The sequence below is a fragment of the Hipposideros armiger genome, unplaced genomic scaffold (assembly GCF_001890085.2).
Source record: "Hipposideros armiger isolate ML-2016 unplaced genomic scaffold, ASM189008v1 scaffold_706, whole genome shotgun sequence".
In the NCBI taxonomy this organism is placed as follows: domain Eukaryota; kingdom Metazoa; phylum Chordata; class Mammalia; order Chiroptera; family Hipposideridae; genus Hipposideros; species Hipposideros armiger.
In genome coordinates this window covers 684,596-704,791 of record NW_017732056.1, presented here as the reverse complement: position 1 = coordinate 704,791, position 20,196 = coordinate 684,596, and the positions used below count along the sequence as shown (strand labels likewise).

General features: G+C 44.2%; 1 protein-coding gene across 1 annotated transcript in view; it reads left to right on the top strand.

Annotated features, from left to right (window-relative positions):
* Positions 1 to 20,196, top strand: part of ANO2 (anoctamin 2) — a 318,461-nt gene that overhangs the window by 73,033 nt on the left and 225,232 nt on the right. The window contains exons 4-5 of the mRNA XM_019627082.1: positions 2,031 to 2,129; positions 3,003 to 3,005. Of these exons, the coding sequence (XP_019482627.1) occupies positions 2,031 to 2,129; positions 3,003 to 3,005 (102 nt within the window). The remainder of the gene's footprint in view (positions 1 to 2,030; positions 2,130 to 3,002; positions 3,006 to 20,196) is intronic.

Below are 20,196 nucleotides of genomic sequence, written 5' to 3'. Positions count from 1 at the left end.
ATAATCAGGTAGAGCACAAACTGCCTGCATTCAAATACTTCTTTAAAATCACACTATCTGTGTAACTTTGAATGAATTACTTAAATTTTTCCTGCCTCGATTTCCTCAACTGTAAAATAGAGATGGTAATAGTACCTGCCCTCCAGCATGGCTGTGAAGATTCTGTGAGCTAAAGCACAAAACTCCCCAGCTCTGTCCTAGCATATGTCAGTAAACAAGCATCTAGGTTACTGTTCTTATTTTCAAGTATTGGTATACCCTAGACTTTCGTACTACAGTTCAATTTCTTGTGAAATCCTGGTTTCTTTTTCATTCTCCTCTCTTAGAAATCATCAGCTTTCATTCCCGAAGTGGAGGTAGGTTCTGGATATTTGAATTACTGAGTATATTGTGGAGCTGCCATTCAGAATCATAGAAATAGTCTTCACTTGCATTATGAGCATCCTAAAATATCTTTTTATTTTATTCATCGTTTCAAAAACGTATGTGAGCACTGTCATACTTGGTGTACTTCAGTGGGCAAAGCAGTCTCTCCCTGACGTCTCTTTCTCTGCCTGGCACACCGGAAAGGCAGATGGTCAGAGGCTGTGCGTGGATGGCTGCCACTATTATCTTAACACTAAACCGAAAACAGAGGGCATGTGGTTGACCACCAACCGGTCTTTGTGGCTGAAACTGGGGAATGATTTTCAAAAGGGACAACTGCTTATACGTGAGCGGTACCACCTTCGCTGCACACAGAGCTGGTGCCGTCTCAGCACTGGTTTCCATGCATCCTGCTTCACAAAATACACAGTAATTCAGTGAAAACCTCCTTTCTTCTGTAGCATGGGTCTTCAGGGGGAAAATGGAACAAGAAGCTGCAAGCACGTCTCCCTGGAGAGTACACTTGCTCTGTCTCGGGTCCCACTCTACCCCCCAGAGGTTGCATCCTCATGTAAATGGCATGTTGGCCAGGACACCAGCATCTCCCCATGATGGCGCATGGGTTTTAGGTTTCCAACAGTCATTTGATGAAGGAATTTTGCTATCATCTTGTTCCACTTTCTCTGTGGACACAGTACTTGCGATTAATTTTGCAGGTAGTTTTAGAAGCTTCTCACAAATGATGGGACTTTTACTTGCTTTTCCTCCTTGTTCTGATCTCTTTCATTCTTTAGTGACAAAATTAATTGAATGCCAGAGAGTGTTTTTTTTTCCCTCTATGTGCTTGTTCTGAAAAAATTTGTGGTTTTATTTGAAAATGAAGAGAAACTGGTAGCTTTATGTCATAATCTGACCAATTTTTATAACAGACATGGTGACCAGGGCCAATGGATTGTTAAGTCAATAAGACCTAATTTTCAAATACTCATTACTGCATTTCCTTTCCTTACTTTTCATCTTTGGGTGAAATCAATATACTCACAGAATCACTTGTCCTGGGACATAGATTTATACTTTATATTCACACTGGAGCTCTGTTCATGATTTATGTTTGTGATATTATTTTGCATTGTACCATTTAAATTCTTATTTATATCATTACTTTTAGGCTTAGATGAACCAATTTTGTGATTTTTGGGCTATGACATAGCACAGTAGTAGAACAAAAATACAAACTTAACAATAAACAATGAAAATATGTGCAAGAAGACAAATTGCAGGCTGTTTACTGAATGCTGGCAGAGGTAAACCGAGCAACTGCTGTTATGAGTTAATAGGATATCTGTGAAAATCATAATTGCTCACGTTTCAAATCTGTGAACACTATGGTTTTAACTCTTCCTTTCCTCTGAAGCCACCAAACTCCAGGGACCACACTTTGGGAACACTGCCCTGTGGGTTTTGATGAGAGCATTTCTGGAACAGAACTGGTGGATGGGGTGTGGGTGGGAGGGGACGGGCTCCTGGTGAAGTTTAAAGAGAACAAAACCCAGAAACTGAAGAAACAACAGGTTGGGGCTTCTCCTTTGGGAAAGCTGGGGAGCCAGACATTTAAGTTATGTCCTTATAAATGTTTCCATTTCTTCTTCCTTTGTACCTTACAGAGTAAAAGCCAGGGATCTATCTTTGTCCGGATACATGCTCCGTGGCAGGTGCTGGCCAGAGAGGCAGAAATCTTGAAGATCAAAGTTCCTACCAAGAAAGTATGAGCATGTTTCTCTTGGGTTTGGGGGCGTCCTGAGGGTTCGATGGATGGGAAGAATTTGGGAACAGCGCCAGGTGGGACATGGATTTTGTGGGGTTGAAACCACAGCTGACTCCCCAGGGATCCTAAATATGGGACAATGATGTGGGGAGGACAGGAAAGAGAGCTGGGGTGGGAGAGGGGCTGGGTTTGGGAGATCCTTTCCCCTCAGAGCTTCACCTGGTTGTGTTCCATGAGAAGCCAAACATTTCTCTGATCAAGTTCTTTATTTCTCCATTATACCTCCTTTCTCCCTCCCCTTGGAGTTCCAACACTGCCAGGCATTTCTTTAGAGTGAATGTAGTAATGAGAACAGACAGCAAGCCATGCTGATTGCATCAGTAGCATGCAATAGCAAACACCTCCAAAGAGAAAGGAAACATGTCCACAGATTCACCATTCTTTTTCTAATAGACATGTTAGGGGAAATGAGTGGTTATTGGCTTTGATCATTTGAGATATCTCTAGACAGTGTCCTGGAGCAGATGATAATCTAGTTTAAGTGACCTATGAGTGATCTCTCCCTTTCTGTCTCTGTCTGTCTTTATTACTTTATCTCTGTCTCTCTGACACACACACACAGAAATGCACCAAACTTGCTATGAAGACACCTATTTTGGTTGTGACTCTGTCACTAAGTTTGTGTGATGGTGGGTTTCACTTATCTTTTTTTTCTGTGAAATAGAAGGTTCTTAATCAGGAGAGTTCATCAAAATCATCTGGGGAAGGCTTTCAAAAATTTTATGCCAGTGTCCCCCTCTGGGATTTTGATTTTTTTGGTTGGTATGGAATGAGGTTCTGGCATCAGTATTGTGGGAAAAAAAATCCCCAGGAGGTTCTGATCCACATCTGGTTGAGAACCACACAGCTTAGATGGTTTCTGAGGTCCTTTTTAGATGATGTAGTCTATGTATAATTTAAGAATCTCCCCAGGGAATTCCTAGGTGACAGTCTTCTTGGAAAACAATATCCAGCAAACACCTCCAAAGAGAAAGGAAACATGTTCACAGATTCACCATTCTTTTTTAAATAGACATTTTAGGGGAAATGGGTGGGTATTGGCTTTGGCCATTTGAGATGTCTCTAGGAAGTACCTTGGAGCAGATGATAATCTATTGGGTTGTCGGAAAAGTTGTGACACATTTTTGCAATGAAAAACATAGAAAAAAATACATCATGACTTTTCCGACAACCCAATAGTTTAAGTGAGCTACAAGGTCTGACAATTAAGTTCGCGAACTCATCCTAGGAAAAGTGCTACATACCTCGTTGCTGAATATCACTAAGGACACCTTTGAAGCACTCCCCTTGGGAAGCTATGCATTGACACTAGCACCTAGTCCACATTTCCAAGCAACTTTGGAACTCCTTTTCTGGAATGACCATCAGAGCTCTCATCATATTACCCTTGATGTCCTGAATGTCATCAACATGTCTTCCTTTCAATATTTCCATTATCTGATTAGCATTGTTAGCTATGCCTACACCATCTTCACTATCAACAGATCGATTGTCCCCATCAAAAATCACTCATCAAATACCACCATGTGTGATGTTCTCATGAATCCTCTACTTGAGAAGGATAAAGTGTGAGGGTCCTATTCCTATAGGCTTATTAAAATGGGTAAAAGATGGCAGGTGGACACATGACTATTAAGCAATGAACAAAAAAAAAGACATGAAAATTGGCTACACACATCCTGCCAATAAGAGGTCACTGTTTCGGGTCACATGGCTGAGTGTCTTGGTTTCACACTGTGATCTTTTCCCCTTCCACTGCACTGCTGTGTTCATTGTCTCCTAGTTTTAGACCTCTCCCTCCTGTTATTGCTGTCTTTAAATACCATGCCTCATCTTCGTTCTGGACCTCCGCCTCTTCTGCCAACCTGTTGGCAACATGATCCAAGTCTCAGCCTTGGATAGAGGCTTCTGCTTCCCCCCGATGGGGTGCTAACGTGGCCAACCTTTCCTTTGTCGTCCTTCTAACTTCAATATATATATTTCTTCTCCTTTCTCTGGTATATCTGATTATCTAATATTCTTTTAATCTCATTCTATTTGTATCTCACTTTCTGTGTTTTTATCTCTGCTGGCTGATCCACGGAAAGGAGGTGAGCAAAACGCTAATGCCCATGCTACTGCTTCCATCCCCTAGGACTATCCTTTTAGCAGGAAACCTAGAGACACAGAAGTATGTATTCTTCTTCTACTCTCCCCTCTTTGTCTCTCTTTCTTCTTTGCTCTCTTTCCCATCTTTCTTTCACTCTCATACTCTTCCTTCCCTATTTCCCTCTCCCTTCCACCTCTCTCTCCTAATGCCTTCTCCTAGCTTTCCTGTCTGTTCCGTGGACACCCCACCACACCTCTTGTTTCTCTACCACCTTCTTCTCCTTCTCATTCCCAGACTCAGTCCCCAAGTAGTGCCTGCCTCTTGTCCCTCTGGTCTCTGCTTGTCCTTTTATAAGCTCATACCTTTGAGAGCATATCTGCCTTCTGAGTTTATGTGCCTCAAACATTTAGCCTAGTGGAACTGAACCATTATTGTTTAGCTGGTACCTGCACTTGAATTTGTAGATGATTAAGACAAGGACATATTGTAACACAGCCATCTTTGAGTTTCCCTCCTTTTTCTTTTTGCATTTTTTTTTTTATAATTCAAATGTATTTGACATATAATGTATAAATTTAAGGTGTACCACATGCTAATTGGTACATTTAAATATTGTAATTGGATTGTCATTGTAGCAATAATTAGCACCTCTATAATGTTGCATAATTCTTTTCTTTTTAGTGGTGGGCATAATTAAGTTCTAGTTTCTTAGCAAGTTTGATGATTATGATACAATATTGTTGTCTATATTCACTATACTGTGCATTAGATCTCTAGAACTTATTTACTACTTGTTGCTAGTTTGTACCCTTAAACAACATCTGTCCTATTTTCCCATCCTCCATTCCCTAGTAACCACCATTTTACCCTGTTTTTACAAATTTAGATTTTTAGATTCCACATATAAGTGATATCATACAGTACTTTTCTTGCTCTGACTTATTCCACTTAGCATAATGTGCTGAAGGTCCATCCATGTTGTTGCAAATGGCAGGATGTCCTTCTTTCTCATGGCTGAATAACACTCCATTGTGATTACGCACCGCGCCATCTTTGTCCATTCATGCACTGATGGGCACTTAGATTGTTTCTACCCCTCCTTCTTTTTCATTGTGGAGGCAGGGAGTGGTAGACACCTACACTGGATGAGTCCTCAGAAGACCAGACTACTCACCTTGGTACTGCACTTATTTGCTCTGTGATTTGGGGCTGTCACTTCATCTTAAAGAGCCTTAGTTTCCTCATCTGTGATATGGACAGAATAACACCTGTCCAATTTTTCTTAGAAGGTTGTTGTAAGAATCCAGTGCTTGGCCAGTGCTATGGAAATACAGGAGTTTAGTACTGTGTCTGAGTTCTCAAATATTTTTATGTCTATTCTCAATTCCTAGTCCCCCAACCAGCTTCCCTACTGATCCAACAGGCAACCAGCAGGATGGAGCTCCCCTTGAAGAAGAGTGTTTGGAGAAGCCCCACGGGGCACAGAAACAATCCATGCCCTCAGAGAGCTGACAGTCAAAGGCACAGCAGGAAGAACACACACGCCCAGACATCAAAACACTAATTAAATGCTGTGTCACATAGCAGCTCGTTACCACAGGACGGATTCTGCATGTAAATGTGTTGGACCAGGGAGAGCAAAGCCAGGTGGTGACTCCTACAAGGCTTCAAATACAACAGAAAGAACTTTCCCGCAGGTTTCTGGGCCCCGGACTCCACACAGGTGGACTGTTCTGGTGTCCCTGATCTTCTTTGTACTCATAGAACGCAGTGGCTTGTCGTTGACCTCACAGTGGGTGTCATAACCAGGAGAGGGGGGTATAACTTGGTATGCTGGGTCGGATGCATATGTTTTTAAAAATTAACCTGAGAACCTGATCCCAGGGGTGAGGGTTAAACCCAGTTCCTGAGATGAGAAAGGAGCCTGGAGGGGAAGATGAAACAGGACAGTCTGTGTACGGTTAGTGTTGGGCTCAGTGGCGTTTCCCTCCTTTTTTAATGGGTTTGGGAAGTGACTACAATGAGAATAAACTACATTTGCAGAGAGCCACATCCTGGCGGCAGGCGGAATGTGGAGGAAGACTGAGGCATGGCGTGGGATCAGCTAAGCCGGTGGAGGTTTGTGTCATAACTCAGTGGGGTCCAGAGAGACCAGGAAGATGGGGAAGAAATCACGAAATCGAGATCTCAAACCTGGACAAATCCATAGTAATGTGTCCAGGGACTCAGAGTCCCAAGCACAGATATTAACTGGGAGGGGGAACCTTGGAAGGAAGCATTTGTTTTCCAAAAACAACAACAGAGGAGCCAGCATTTTGTGAGGGACACTCATCCATGCACAGGAAGGGGGTGGGAAGGCCTGGCCTTTGGCCCTGAGCAGCCTGGGAAGGTTTGAAATGGGCACTTTCTCACCTCTGCTCATTACCAAGGCGGCCCTTCTAGATTATGGTCAATATCTATGTTTATTTCTCATTCACTCTCATTATATATGAATGAACACCCCCTACCCCGCCCCCTTTCTCACTCCTTACGTTTATTACTTCTCTGCCTGCAGCAGAAACAAGCCTGGGAATGGGTGAGGGGGAAAACTGCATCCATTCTTGTCAATGAAATCATGTTAATCCAGCCAGAGTTGACTCAATTTGGAAGAAGTGACATGCCTGGGGTGGGTGAAAATCACTTCTGTCCAATCTGTCAAAGCTTTTGTAGCTGTTATTAATAGAGTGACTAATATTGCCGGGGTCACGTATGCTGCTCCCCGGAGCCTATAAGGACTTTAGTTTATGAGTCCTAACCATGCAAGTAGATGCCGTGAACTTCCAGGAAGTCATACCTTTTCAGGAAAGTAGGCTCAGAGCTCCCCCCATTTCCAAACCAGGAGTAATAAATGTCTTGCAGGGCTATTGTAAGGAGCAGTGACGGTGCATTGAGGATGCCTAGCTTAGGGCACACACAACACAAGACAACTGCTGTTATTGCTGTTGTTGGTATTGTGGTTCCCATGTGGTGTGTCGGGCAGCACAGTTGGCACGGGATCGGGGCTGCTCCTTCCTGCGATTTCCCTTCACAGCCAACATCTGCAGTGTTGCGGGGAGCACAGGCCCAGTCCCTTAAATCTGCCAAGCCAGCCAGGAGCCCAGACACGGAATCAGTGGAGAGGCGGGAACAGATGGCCTTTGGACTATGTGCTGGGGGATTTCTGTTTCCTATAGCATGGGTCCTTGGGGCGTCCGTAAACATAATGGCTCCATGTGCAAGGTCTGCGATGCAGTCACTGGGAAAGCCAGCAGGAAGACTGCTCAGGCCCCCAGCATGGGAGGGACAGCTTGAAGGCGCCCATTTCAAAGGATAGACAGCAGGTGTGACAAGTGGTGACCCTGAGTTCCACTCCTAGCACTGCTCCCATGAATCTGGGGTTATTTGATTCGTTTCTTAGCCTATGTTCCAAAACAGGACTGGAGATGGATTACAACTAGAAGCATAAGTACAAATGTATCATTTTGTAAAAGGACACATAAAAAGGAATCATGTAATTGAAGGGGAAGTAGGGAAGTGCAGGGAAATAATGATAATTGAAATAAAAAATAAGAGTGATTAAGGCAAGTGAGACAAATTTCATTCTGAGTTTCCCGGTAGCCAAGGCAGAAAGGACTGTGGCTCACATAATCCATAGAAATGAGCATCTGTTTTTTTTCAGAGGAGGCAAACTTTTTCCTGTTGTTAATGCATAATTGTTATATAAAAGACATGACTTTTTTTTTTCCCAGTAGTGAGTTCATATAAGGCTCTGGAATGTTCTTTGTATGGCCATTTCTTAATTGATTCTGGGTAAAAACTGAAGATATAATGTTGAAATGTAGTTCAGGGAGGGTTGTACTACAGGGAATGTAGGTAAATTTCTGATGAGCTAATTTGATCCAAAGATAAAGCTTAGCCATTCTGACAGGTATGAGGTGATATCTCATTGTGGTTTTAATTTGTATTTCTCTGATGATAGTGACATTGAGCATCTCATCATATGTCTATTGGCCATCTGTATGTCCTGTATGGAGAAATGTCTATTCAGGTCCTCTATCCATTTTGAATTGGATTTTGTGTGTGTGTGTGTGTGTGTGTGTGTGTGTGTGTGTGTGTGTGTGTGTGTGTGTCAAGTTGTATGAGTTCTTTATATATTTTGGTTATTAACTCCTTATCAGATATATCATTGGCGACTATCTTCTCACATTCATTAGGCTGTCTTTTCATTTTGTTGGTGGTTTCCTTTGCTGTGTAAAAACTTTTTGTATTGATGTTGTCCTGTTTATTTTTTCTTTTGTTTCCCTTGAATGTCAATTGTAATTGGAAAAAAAAAAGAGATAAAGGTTAGAGCAGAAGTGCATTCATACTTTAATTCTCTCCATGGAACCCATGTTTTGAAATATTTTAATCTACTAAATTGCAATTATTAAAGAATAATTCATCTTCCCTTTTTAGTTAACTGAAAACATACATAACTTCCACCAAGAATTTTCCAGTCTGTGTGAGAAAATTAGTGTTACCTTGAGAAACTAATAGAATTCCAGTTAAAAAGCAAAGAAACTTGACAATTTAGTTAGCCTGAGTGGCCCCTTAGGAGGGAAATATTAATTCCATTGAGCTTTGTCAATGACTGGAAGTTGTTCTCAGTTGCTTATTATTGCCTCTCTGGAGATTCTGATTTGGTAACTATGACTTTTGCAAAAATTTCTTAGGAAGATCTTCGCCCTGGCTCGTGATGCCCACCCATGAGCTTTAGGGACTTGGCCTGGCCAGGATTTAAGCACCTCTTGTTCCTCAGTTATCCAGATTTGAGGCTTGTATACTCAAAGTTCTCCAGAGAAACAGGACCAACAGGGTGTGTGTGTGTGTGTGTGTGTGTGTGTGTGTGTGTGTGTTGTATTTATTATAAGGAATTGGCCCAAGTGATTTTGGAGGTTGAGAAGTCCCAAGGTTTGCAATTGGCAGGATGGAGACCCAGGAGAGCTAATGGTGTGGGTCTAGTCCAAATGCTGACATGCTCAAGACCCAGGTAGAGGCCATGTTTTGGTTTGAGCCCAAAGGGAGGAAAGGACCAATGTCTCAGTTTAGCAGGCAGGCAGGAAGAGATCTTGCTTATTCGTGGGAGGTCAGACTTTTTGTTCTATTTAGACCTTCACTGATTGGACGAGACCCACCCACCTTAGTGTGGGCAATCTGCTTTCCTCAGTCTACCCATCCAAAAACACCCTCACAGACGCACCCAGAATAATGTTGGACCAAATTCCTGGGCACCCCATGTCCCAGCCAAGTTGATGCATAAAACTAACCATCACAAGGTTTGTACTTTTAAGGTCCATAATCCTCTTTGTAGTGGGTTGAACAGTGGTGTCTAAAAAAATATGCCCAAGCCTTAACCCTGGAACTTGTGAATGTGATCTCATTTGGAAAGAGGGCCTTTGCAGATGTAATTAGCTAAGGATCTCAAGATGAGATCATCTTGGACTTAGGGTAGACCCAACAGGTGTCCTTAGAAGAGAAAGGCAGAAAGAGATTTGGGACACACAGACACACAGGGGAGATGGCCCTGTGAAGATGGAGGCAGAGACTGGAGTGATGTAGCCCCACGCCAAGGCCTGGGCCATCAGAGGCTGGAAGAGACACAGAAGCTTTTTCTCTTAGAGCCATTGGAGGGAGCACAGCCTTGCCCACGTCTCTGTTTCGGACTTGTGGCTTTCACAATTGTGAGAGACTAAGTTTTGTTGTTTCAAGCCACCCAGTTTGTGGTAATTCGTTATGGCAGTCCTTGGAAATGAATACACTTTTCTTCTGGGCAGGAAGCAAGAAGCAGACAATTTAAGACCTGGGTCTCTGGTAGGCTTGTTGGCTTGGTCTGCATTCCAAGAATCTATTTTGCATCTTCTACGATTGCTTGCATGCAATAGGCTTGTTCACTTTTTGATGCTGGGCCTGTGGTTGTCTAGAGGAGTCTTTCTGCAAGCACCCTCCTGCATGACCTTGGCATGTCAACATCTAGTTCACATCCCTGCTTTGATGAGATTGGAGAATCTTGGGGGAGGCTCACCTTAGCATTCATGGTGGAAGGAGACCTGGAGTGGCTAAGAAAAGCTGCTTATTTGGGTCAACAATTATTTTCCCATTTATGCTTCTGTTTCCAAAGATAATCATTGGTTTTATTAAATTAAAGCTCCTGCCTTGGTAAGGGGTAAAATAAGGTTGTTAGCATGTTTTAAAGGTTGCCCACATTTCATATTTTTTACATATGACATTAAGGAGAAAGGCTCATAAAACCACTCTCAACAATGTCAGTCAAAACAAAATATCTTAAAAAAACAACAACCCAAAACTAGCAACCATAGATAAAAGTTGATATATAGATAATTGAGTTTTAAATTTAGCTGATACTTCCCGTGGGCTGTGCTGTTTGATAAGATCCTTACATGCATTATTTTTTTTTTATCCTCACAACGACAATATGAGGTAGGTACTAACTAGCCTTAGCGCCATTTTTATAGATGAGGAAACTGAGGTTTAGAGAGGTTAATAAACTTACCTAAGGTCACACAGCACGAAGGGGTTAGATCCAGGACTCAAACTCATTTCTGTCTGTCTCCAAAGCCATGCTTCTACCCTTTCACTTTACTGAAGAATCCTTAACTAGGGTTTGAGACAGCGTGGTCTAGAACAGCGTTTCTCAAAGTGTATACTACAGAATCATAGTTTCTTGTTTTCAAAAAAAAAAAAAATCATGGTCTAACAAACTCTAGAAACACTAATTATTGCAATTTATTTGACCAATTAAAAGTTCTGAGAAGGCTTGCAGTAAAGAAAATAGTTCAATTTTGTTCAACTTTTTTCCTAGTGGACATTAGTAGGTTATTAATAGGTGTATTAATAGATACTCGGGGAACCAATGTTCTGGGAGAGTCCATCCTAGATTAAATAATGCTGGACTGGGAGAAGTAACACAATTCAGTTTTTATTTTGTCACTTCCGTGGACTAGCTCAGGGAGTTACTTAACAGTCCTGGATTATAGCTTTCTCATCTGTAAAGTATGGAGGTTGGGCCTTATATTCTCTGTCTTAGCTTTAAAATGCTGTGGCTCACATGTAAGCCAAATGGCAATTTGTGAATTTGTTAATTCTTTCTCTATTATTGATGTGAGTGGAGGGACCTGAGGACAGATACCCTTTGGGGTCTTTCATACTCAGCTTGTGTCCGAATATCTAAGAGTAAAAATGCCCTACAACCGCCACCTCTGCAAGTTGTGTTTTAAGTGGGGTGGTACACTTAGCCTGTGGATGCCTGCTCCTCACCTGGGGCCGCGCTTTTCCCCTCAGCCTGGTCACATCACTGCATTTTCTCTGAGTTCCCCTGCACTCGCTGGACTGCTCTCATCCAACCTATGCCTCTCTGTGGAGCCTACATTGAGCTCCCTGGTTTAGACGCTAGTCAAAAGGAGAGTACTCGACGCTGTCTTCTAGGCCCTGGAGCCTTTTCAGAAGCTTCAAATATTTGCCTCTGGTCCTAGAATGATCTCCGCACCCTCCCTAGATAAACAATAAAGAAACTCATCCTTTGCACCCCAGCCCAAATCTCACTGCCCTGTGGACCCTCCTTTATTTCTTCAGCTGAACTGATCTCGCCTTTACCTATAGTCAGTATTTTTCATACCTGTTGGTTTTTCTTTAACTGCTTTGGATGCCTTCTTCTTGTATTTCCACATGTACCGTAATCCCCTGGGAGCAGAAACTATAGTTTGTTTCCTGTGTATCCCCTGCAAACTCTAGCGTGGTGTTACATAAATAATAGATGCTCAATAAATACTAGAGTGATCTACTGATTGATATCAAATCATTCTTGCTTCCTCAACCCCAGGATCTTTTTGTGGCTGTGAGCCTTGGCATAATAGCAGAGGCTTTAGCTCACAGCTGTGTACAGTCCATGCAAACTTGAGGAACAGGCAAGACCCTCTTTTCCCTCCTCACCCTGACCAACTCCTGCATTTATCAGGGGGTGCTTTAGGGCTATTTTGATAGTTTAGTGAATCCTCCCTGGTGACCAGAAGGTAAGAAGCAGGAGAAACACCATGAGTTTCATGAAGGATGGAGAACTTGCAGATTTTGGGTCCTGGGCAGAGGGTCACTGTGTACTCAGCCATCACAAGGCCTTTCTGGATAGGTTCCTTTTATTGATATCATCACTACCTTTTAAATGAACCAGAATTGCTGCTGTTTGCAGAGGGTTGGCTGTAGGCGGGGCTTTCCTCCTTGTTGTCATTGTCTGTTCCTGAACATTTGTTTTTAATAGAGGCGCAGCTGAGAGGGTAGGGTTTATATTTGATATCTTTATGGGCTTTTTGGTGCATGCTCTTTGATTGCTATTTAAATCGGCTAGAAAGAGTGCAGAATACTTTGACTTTTTTTTTGTGTGTAATGCTTCTCATCTTCAAAAATCAGAAAAAAAAAATTGGTGCCACCTAAGTGCTGCGGTTTGAGTGAGGAACCTGAGAGGCATACAGGCCTGGTATGACCACAGTGAAGCTGAAAATATGGAAATATAACGACACCTTCAGTAACAGTGAAGCTGAAAAAAGTGAAGTTGAAAATATAAAAATGAAAGGAGAAGTGAATTTCTGTTTTATTAAGTTGCTTTTAGACTCATGGTTAAAAGATATTGAAATAGAAGTCGTGTTTTTTTTTTTTTATTAAAGCCTCATTTGTGCCTATCTGAATTAGGGTAGCACATGCCAGGTTGGGGTTGGCTGGGACCCAGACACTGGACCCAGTGCTGGTAGGGCTGAGAGTTGGGTATGGTGCATAGGCTGACCATTGAATGTACCACCCAAGGTCGGGCCCTTTGAGAGTGAAAGAGCTATTGATAATTATGCCAGCATACAGTAGAGACCTGGGCATTCCTGAGTAGCTGGGACATGTGGTCGCTCTCCATGGTTGCCCAGCTTGGCCATGGCTGCCCCTGTGGATGTATGGGAAAGGGCTAGCAGGAGGGGAGAGGCAGAGAAGCAGTCGGGGTCAGTCAGCTTCTGGCATTTGAGGCTCATGGGCAGAGCTCTTTTTACCCAGTAAGAACTGGTGTCAGTGATGTGCTGGCTCATAACAGATTACTACATTTTCAGGAATTTTGAAAGCTGGTTGTTACACCAGTGATAGCTTGAAATTGGCCATGGTGGGTATGCAGTAGTCCCTCCCCCCCTTATGCGTGGTTCTGCTTTCTGTGGTTTCAGCTATCCACGGTCAACTGCAGTTCGAAAATATTAAGTGGAAACTTCCAGAAATAAGCAATTCATAAGTTTTAAATTGCACACTGTTCTGGGTAGTGTGATGAAATCTCACGCCATTCCACTCTGTCCCGCCCAGGACATGACTCACCCCTTTGTCCTGCCTCTCCACGCTGTGTGTGCTCCCTGCCCATCAATCACTGTAGTTGTCCTCTCAGCCATCAGTACAATAAGATAGTGTGTGTGTGTGTGTGTGTGTGTGTGTGTGTGTGTAGAGAGAATGAGCGAGCATGCACATTCACGTAATTTTTATTACAGTATCTTGTTAAAGTTCTATTTTATTATTAGTTATTGTTATAATCTCTTATTGTGCCTAATTTATGAGTTAAACTTCAGCGTAGGTATGATGTATGTATAAGAAGAAACATAGTATATACAGGGTTTGTACTGTTGGCAGTTTCAGACACCCATTGCGGGTCTTGGAATGTATCCCCTGTGAATAAGGGGCAGGAGATACTTCCTTTACACCATAGCAATCAGCACATGTTAAAATCAGCCACCCGTCCAGACCCCTCACCTAGGGTGGCGGGTGAGTGGTTTCCAGTACCTGCATAACAGCGCTGAAAAGGGGAACTGGGTGCAAAGGCAGGGTGGGACCATCGACCAGACCTGTCCCATGCTGGGGCAAGGTCAAACCTGAGGGGGTTATGTGACTTCTGCCACGGACATTAAAGGTCTATTGGCCAGAGAGGGGCCAGAAATTACAGGGTCAGGGACTCTGAATGGATGCTGTGTCTGCCTCCTCTGGTACAGAAATTGATTCCCCACCCCTCCCCACTGGCTGACTCTCTTCCAGCCACACTGGCCTCCTTGTGCTTACAAAATGCCAAGCATGTTTCTATCTCAGAGCCTTTTTACTCGCCTTCCCTCTACCTGGAGACGCCTTCCAGATGCCCGCAGAACTCCCCCCTGCACTTCACTGGGGTCTCAGCTTAAATGGCCCCTGCTCAGACAGGCCTCCCGACCACCCAGTGTGGCAGAAGCCCCCTCTCCCCCACCACTCTCCATTTTGTTCTCTTGTTTTATTTCCTAACACTCAGCACTTTCCCTACTGAGTCACACGTTTGTATCTTTGTTTGTTGTCTGTATCCCCATTACATTGGCAGCTCCATGAGGGAGGGATCTTGTCTAGCTGTATCCGCAACACCTAGAACAGGGCCTGGTATAGAGCAAGTGCTAAATCAATATTTGCTGAGGAATGAAAGAATGGGTCACACCCCTTAGACCTAATCCATTGATGGTAGCTTGCCGAGAGTGATGCTGAGATGGGTCCTGAGGCTCCATCCAAGGGCATTAGGAAGGAATGCTGTGGCCCCTTAGGTCTCCTGCAGGGTGAGGGGTGGCAGCGCAGTAGGAGATGTACCTTAGTAGCCATCCCTGATCTGGGTCACCTTCAGTTACCAAAAAACATGTAGGAAGAGTCTAATTGTACCTGGAATGGGGCTAGGTTATGTATAAGGGTTTCTAACCCTTCGGAAGTTCACATTTCCCATCCATCCATCCATCCATCCATCCATCCATCCATCCATCCATCCCTCCATCCCTCCATTCATCCATTCCATTCAGTGAATATTTATTGAGTATCACTATGTATGAGATACTCTGCTGGAGGCTGGTGATTCTGTGGGGACTATGCTGATCCTGGCCCCCTGTGGCTTCAGTGTGGTAAGGACTGATGTTAGATAGCTGGCTATGAGCTGGGAGGCACCCACAGAAGAAAAAGAGCTAGGTGGACAGAGAGCCAACTAGAGGAAACTAAATTAAATGGGGAGCAGGGTGAGGAAAGGCGCCATTTGAGTTGAGACCTGAGGGCTGAGTCGAAGTTTGCCAGGTAGGGAGGGCAGGCAAGAACTTTCCCAGAAGAGAGAAGGACCTGTCCTCCAGCCCCAAGGTAAGAAAACCCTCACCCATGTGTGGAACTGGGAGGAGGCCAGTGTGCATGCAGCACAGAGACTGCAGGCAGAGGGGGGCTGAGGCTGCGGTAGAGGCAGGAGGCACAGCTTGTAAGGGCCTAGTCAGCCATGTAAATAGCTTGGATTTTATCCCACATTTTTAAAGTCAGCAAAGATTCATTCATGTATAGAAGACATACTGAGACAGAATTAAAAACCATAAATAAATACAGAGTTAGACATCAGAGCACGTGCATTTTATAAATGTATTACTGTCTGCAGTCAGCATTGCTATAGACAGGAAATTGACCTGTCGTCATAGGTAAGGATGAAGAGACTGGTCAGCTTCTTGGTGTGCACACACAGCCTGCCTTTGGGCTCTAGGATGCAGCTGATCTCAGCAGCTCTTAGTGCTATTTGCATTTTGATTGGTGGATGGCTTAGCACTCATCCGCAGGGGTCAACGTGCTTACGCATGGAATGCCTCAGGTCCTGTTGCCCTTTGCCCTCTCAGGCAGAGGGGGGATGAGAACAGTGGACGAGCTCTGTGGCCTCTTTAGCTTCCGTTCCTCATAACTTCTTTGTCCACAGGCGTTCACCTTGTGGTGCTGCCTACCACACTGTCAACTTCTCTGTGTTTTGACATTAAAGATGTGTAGGTGGGTGTGATGATAATCTTCAGCTCAGCTCTGCCTCTCAAAATGAGTGCGAAACTGTAAATAATACGGTCAATCCTCAGTTATCCAGTGGCTACAGGAGCAGAGGAAAGCACAAATAAATTAAAAGAGGCACATAATCTGAATTAACGTCTGTTGGGCTGTGAGGTGTAAGCAGCGCTCATGCTTACAGCTGGGCTGACTCTCCATCTTTATGCCTGGCCTGTGTTCTTCCTGGTGATTTTTCCTTGCAGTTGCAGGGAGAGACCCTCTTGGTCACTGTAGATAAATGACTCATGGATAATCAAGATTATATTGTTTATGCAATAATACCTTGGTTTGCGAGCATAATGTGTTCCGGAAACAAACTACTCATATTGCAAGACATTGCTCATTTCCCAAATTCAAATGTATTAGAAATATTTGCTCATCTTGCGGAACACTCGCAAACCAAGTTACTCGCAACCCAAGGTTTTACTGTATCTCATATTGTTACACATTTTCCTTGATCTCTGGGGTCACTGGATTTCCAATTGTTTATCTGACATTGAGCATGTTAGTAAACTGTGCCTCAGTTTCTCTCTTTGTAAAACGGGGACAGTAACATGTATATGTCCGTGATAGACATCACTATAGCCTTGGTTCCCTGCATCCCGGAAAGGAACATGATTCCAATGTAGCAAGAAAACAAACCAGCCCTCAGACCACACTGTTGTGCACCTCTGGAGGGGAAAGGCAGAGTGAGACAAGGGGAAAAAAGAAGTAAGAAGAGAAGGCATCTCAGTAAACCTCTTAGCTGGGACAATGAGGCCAAAGCGAGCTTTTATGAGAACCACATTTGAGTCCTGGAATAAAAAAAATAAGAGCAACATACTTTAAAAATTATTTATGATTTTAAGCACATGAAAGGCGTATCATGTACCCAGGGAGGGCATAATGGGGAACAGCTGGCTAACATGTGTCTTGCCATTTCTGAGGATGTTCATAATTCTCTGATGTCCAAGAATAACAGTAATAATGATGGCGCTGCTGATTGTATTAATAATAATAAAGAGGATCGGGTGCCTTTCCTGGATCCTGCTGAACACAAGAGAAGAGCCCAGGCTGCTGGGTTTGGTGGGGGCTGGAAGGGAGCTCCAGCCTGCTTCCTTCTCAGGGGGTTACGGAGCCCTTCCAAGAATCAAAAGTTTAAGGAAAGAGCCTGGATGGGGGAATCAGGAAACCTGGGTTCCAGGCCTAGTTTCGCCATGGACTCTGGCAACTCCATGCCCCTCTGAGTCTCAGTGTTCCCATCTGTAAAATAGCGATGCTAATACTAACTACTTGACAGGCGCACCTTGCAGAGTTCTGCGGCCCTGATGAAATAGTACCTGTGGAAGGAAGGGCTGGTTACATTCTCTGTATGGAAGGCATCATCACCATCTGTGTACTTCTCCAGCTCTAAGCTCAGCGCCTGGCATCTAGGAAGTGCCTAGAAATGTTCATGCTGTGAATGAATGTGTCTTCTTTATTAAATGTTTAAGGCCATAGAATGTTAGACATGGACAATACTTTACAAGCCATTGCATCCATTCCTCTCTGTGTGGCTTGTTAGGTGGGCTGGAGCAGTGCTAAGTCTCAGACTAATTACCCCCACTACTGAGTTGACCTGAGCCCTCTACCCAGCACCCTGGCAATGATGAGATTTTACATTCTGGCTGGTGGGAAGAGGTGCTATTCCCAATCTTTTCAGTCTTGGGTAGTTTCCTCACACCCAAGAGGGACTTTTTGCAGATCTCTGGTGTTCTTTGTGAAGTTTTCTCTCGGGTGCTCTGTCCTGTGAATTCTAGTTGCCTTGGTCTCCCCAGACTTACAGTTCTGTCTTCACAGCTCAGGGTATTGGCTGGCTTTCGCCTATTTCCCCTTCCTGCATTGCGGCCTAGAACGCTCTCAAGGCAGTGAGCTGGAGCAATCATAGACTCACCTTGTTTGTTTCCCGTCTCTCAGGAACTCCTTGTCTGATGTCCAGTAGCTTGAAAACTGTTGTCCTATTCTGTTCGGGCTGCTATAACAAAATAGAACAGGTCTGGTGGCTTATAAACAATAGAACTGTCTGAGACCAGGGTGCCAGGATGGTCAGGTGAGGGCTCTCCTCCTGGTTCATAGCTGATGCCTTCTCGCTGTGTCCTCACATGGCAGAAGGGGCTAGGGGGTTCTGTGGGATCTCTTTTATCAGAGCACTAATCACATTCATGAGGGCTCCACCCCCATGACCTAATCACCCCCCAGAGATCCCACCTCCTAACAACATCACGTTGGGGATTAGAATTTCAAGATATAAATTTGGGGAGGAGGACACAAACATTCAGGCCACAGCAACCATTATTTCATGGGTTTTGTCTTTTGCCTAAATGCTTTGGTTGTTCCAGGTGGGGTAAATCTGGTCCCTGTTACTCCATCACAGGGGAAGTATGGGAAGTGGCAATTCCCCAGTTCTTTCTTTAAGAGATGAAGGACCTGAGGGGGGAGTGACTTGCCCAAAGTCCCACAGCTGGTTTGTGTCAGCAAGGACCAGGACCCAGGTCATTCACTCAACAGACATTATTGTGTTCCTAGTGTGTGCCAGGCACACACGGTGTGGTCCCTGCTCTATGGAAGTCCACAGTCTGTTGGGGAGTCAGGTAAATGAACCAAGAATAAGAGAAGAACATGACAAATTTTATGACACTGGTATTCGTTCACAGTGTACTGAGGAAGCATGACAGGAAGTGAGTGGCCAAGGAAGGTTTCCTGGAGAAGTTGCTACTTGAGCCTAGTGGTAAAGGAGGAGGAGTAATCCAGGTGAAAAAGGAGGGGAACAGATGCAATGTGCACAGGTGTGGAGGTAGAAAGCAGGTCCTTTGTCCTCCAAGCCTAGTGTCCATGGTATGGAGCCACAAAGCAATCCCTTGTGTTTTATTGGGAGTATGTGTCTGGTTCCATCCTGCAACAGTCCTGGAGTCTGGGAAATGTCTTTCCAGTGTAAGTCGGCTGTGGTGTTTCAGCCTGGGCAGGTTTGTGCTGGGTCTTGGTCAGGGCTGTGGAGCGGATGTTACCTGGAGCTTTCTGGTGGGACTCTGGGCTTCCACACCTCCTACATTTTTCCTGGAAGCAGACAATATTACGCCCAGTGATTTAAAGATGCGCCCCATTCCCCCTCCCCCCTCAGTCCCCTATCAAGAAACAGTCAAAATGTATGCCTGTTTCTCTAAATGAGCTCTACCAGATCCATTGCCAAGATGAGGGTCAAGAACTGCTTGGATGTTCTCAGCTAACCTTCTGCCAGAATAAGACCCTTAGATAATTTCTGGGTTATTAATCTGAACCAACTGAATACATTCCTGGCCTCTGCCAGGGCTGGGCTCCTGAATGCCTTTGCACCAGGGAAGCCTTTCAGCCAGCCAGAGGCTTCAGGCTTTTGGCTTTTTCTCCAGCCTGGTTTATTTCTACCAAGATCTGTTATCTTATGGCTGTTCTGTCCCCAGCCTGGTCTCCCCCAGTGGCCACAACTGCTGCCATCAATGCTGGTTCCCCTGAGATTTATCATTCATTTATTCATTCACTCATTTAAAAATAGGGAACAGTTTGACAGTATCCGTCCTTCACGGAGATTACGGTGTGGTGGAGCAGCTGGACATTAATTAATCAGTCCAATAAATGTAAAATTACAACTGTGACAAGTGCTATCAAGGAGAGGAATTTGGGCCCATGGACTACTGTGCAGGTGGGACTTGACTCCGCCAGGAAGCTGGGGAAAGGTTTCCCCTACAAGTGACAATTGAGTGAAACCTCAGGTATGAACAGAAGCTGGTGAAGGGGGAGGGGAAAGAGGAAGCTTGTAGAGTGCTCAGCTTCTGGAAAGACCGCAAGAGGGCCAGCTGCTGGGTGCAGTGAAGAAGGGACCGTGGGGCCAGGACAATGTGGAGACTTCCGGAGAGTCCCATAGGCTGTGTTAAGAATTTTGGTCTTTATCATAAGAGCAATGGATAATTGTTGAAGGCTTTTTCCCAAGGAGGTGACACGATCAAACTTTTGC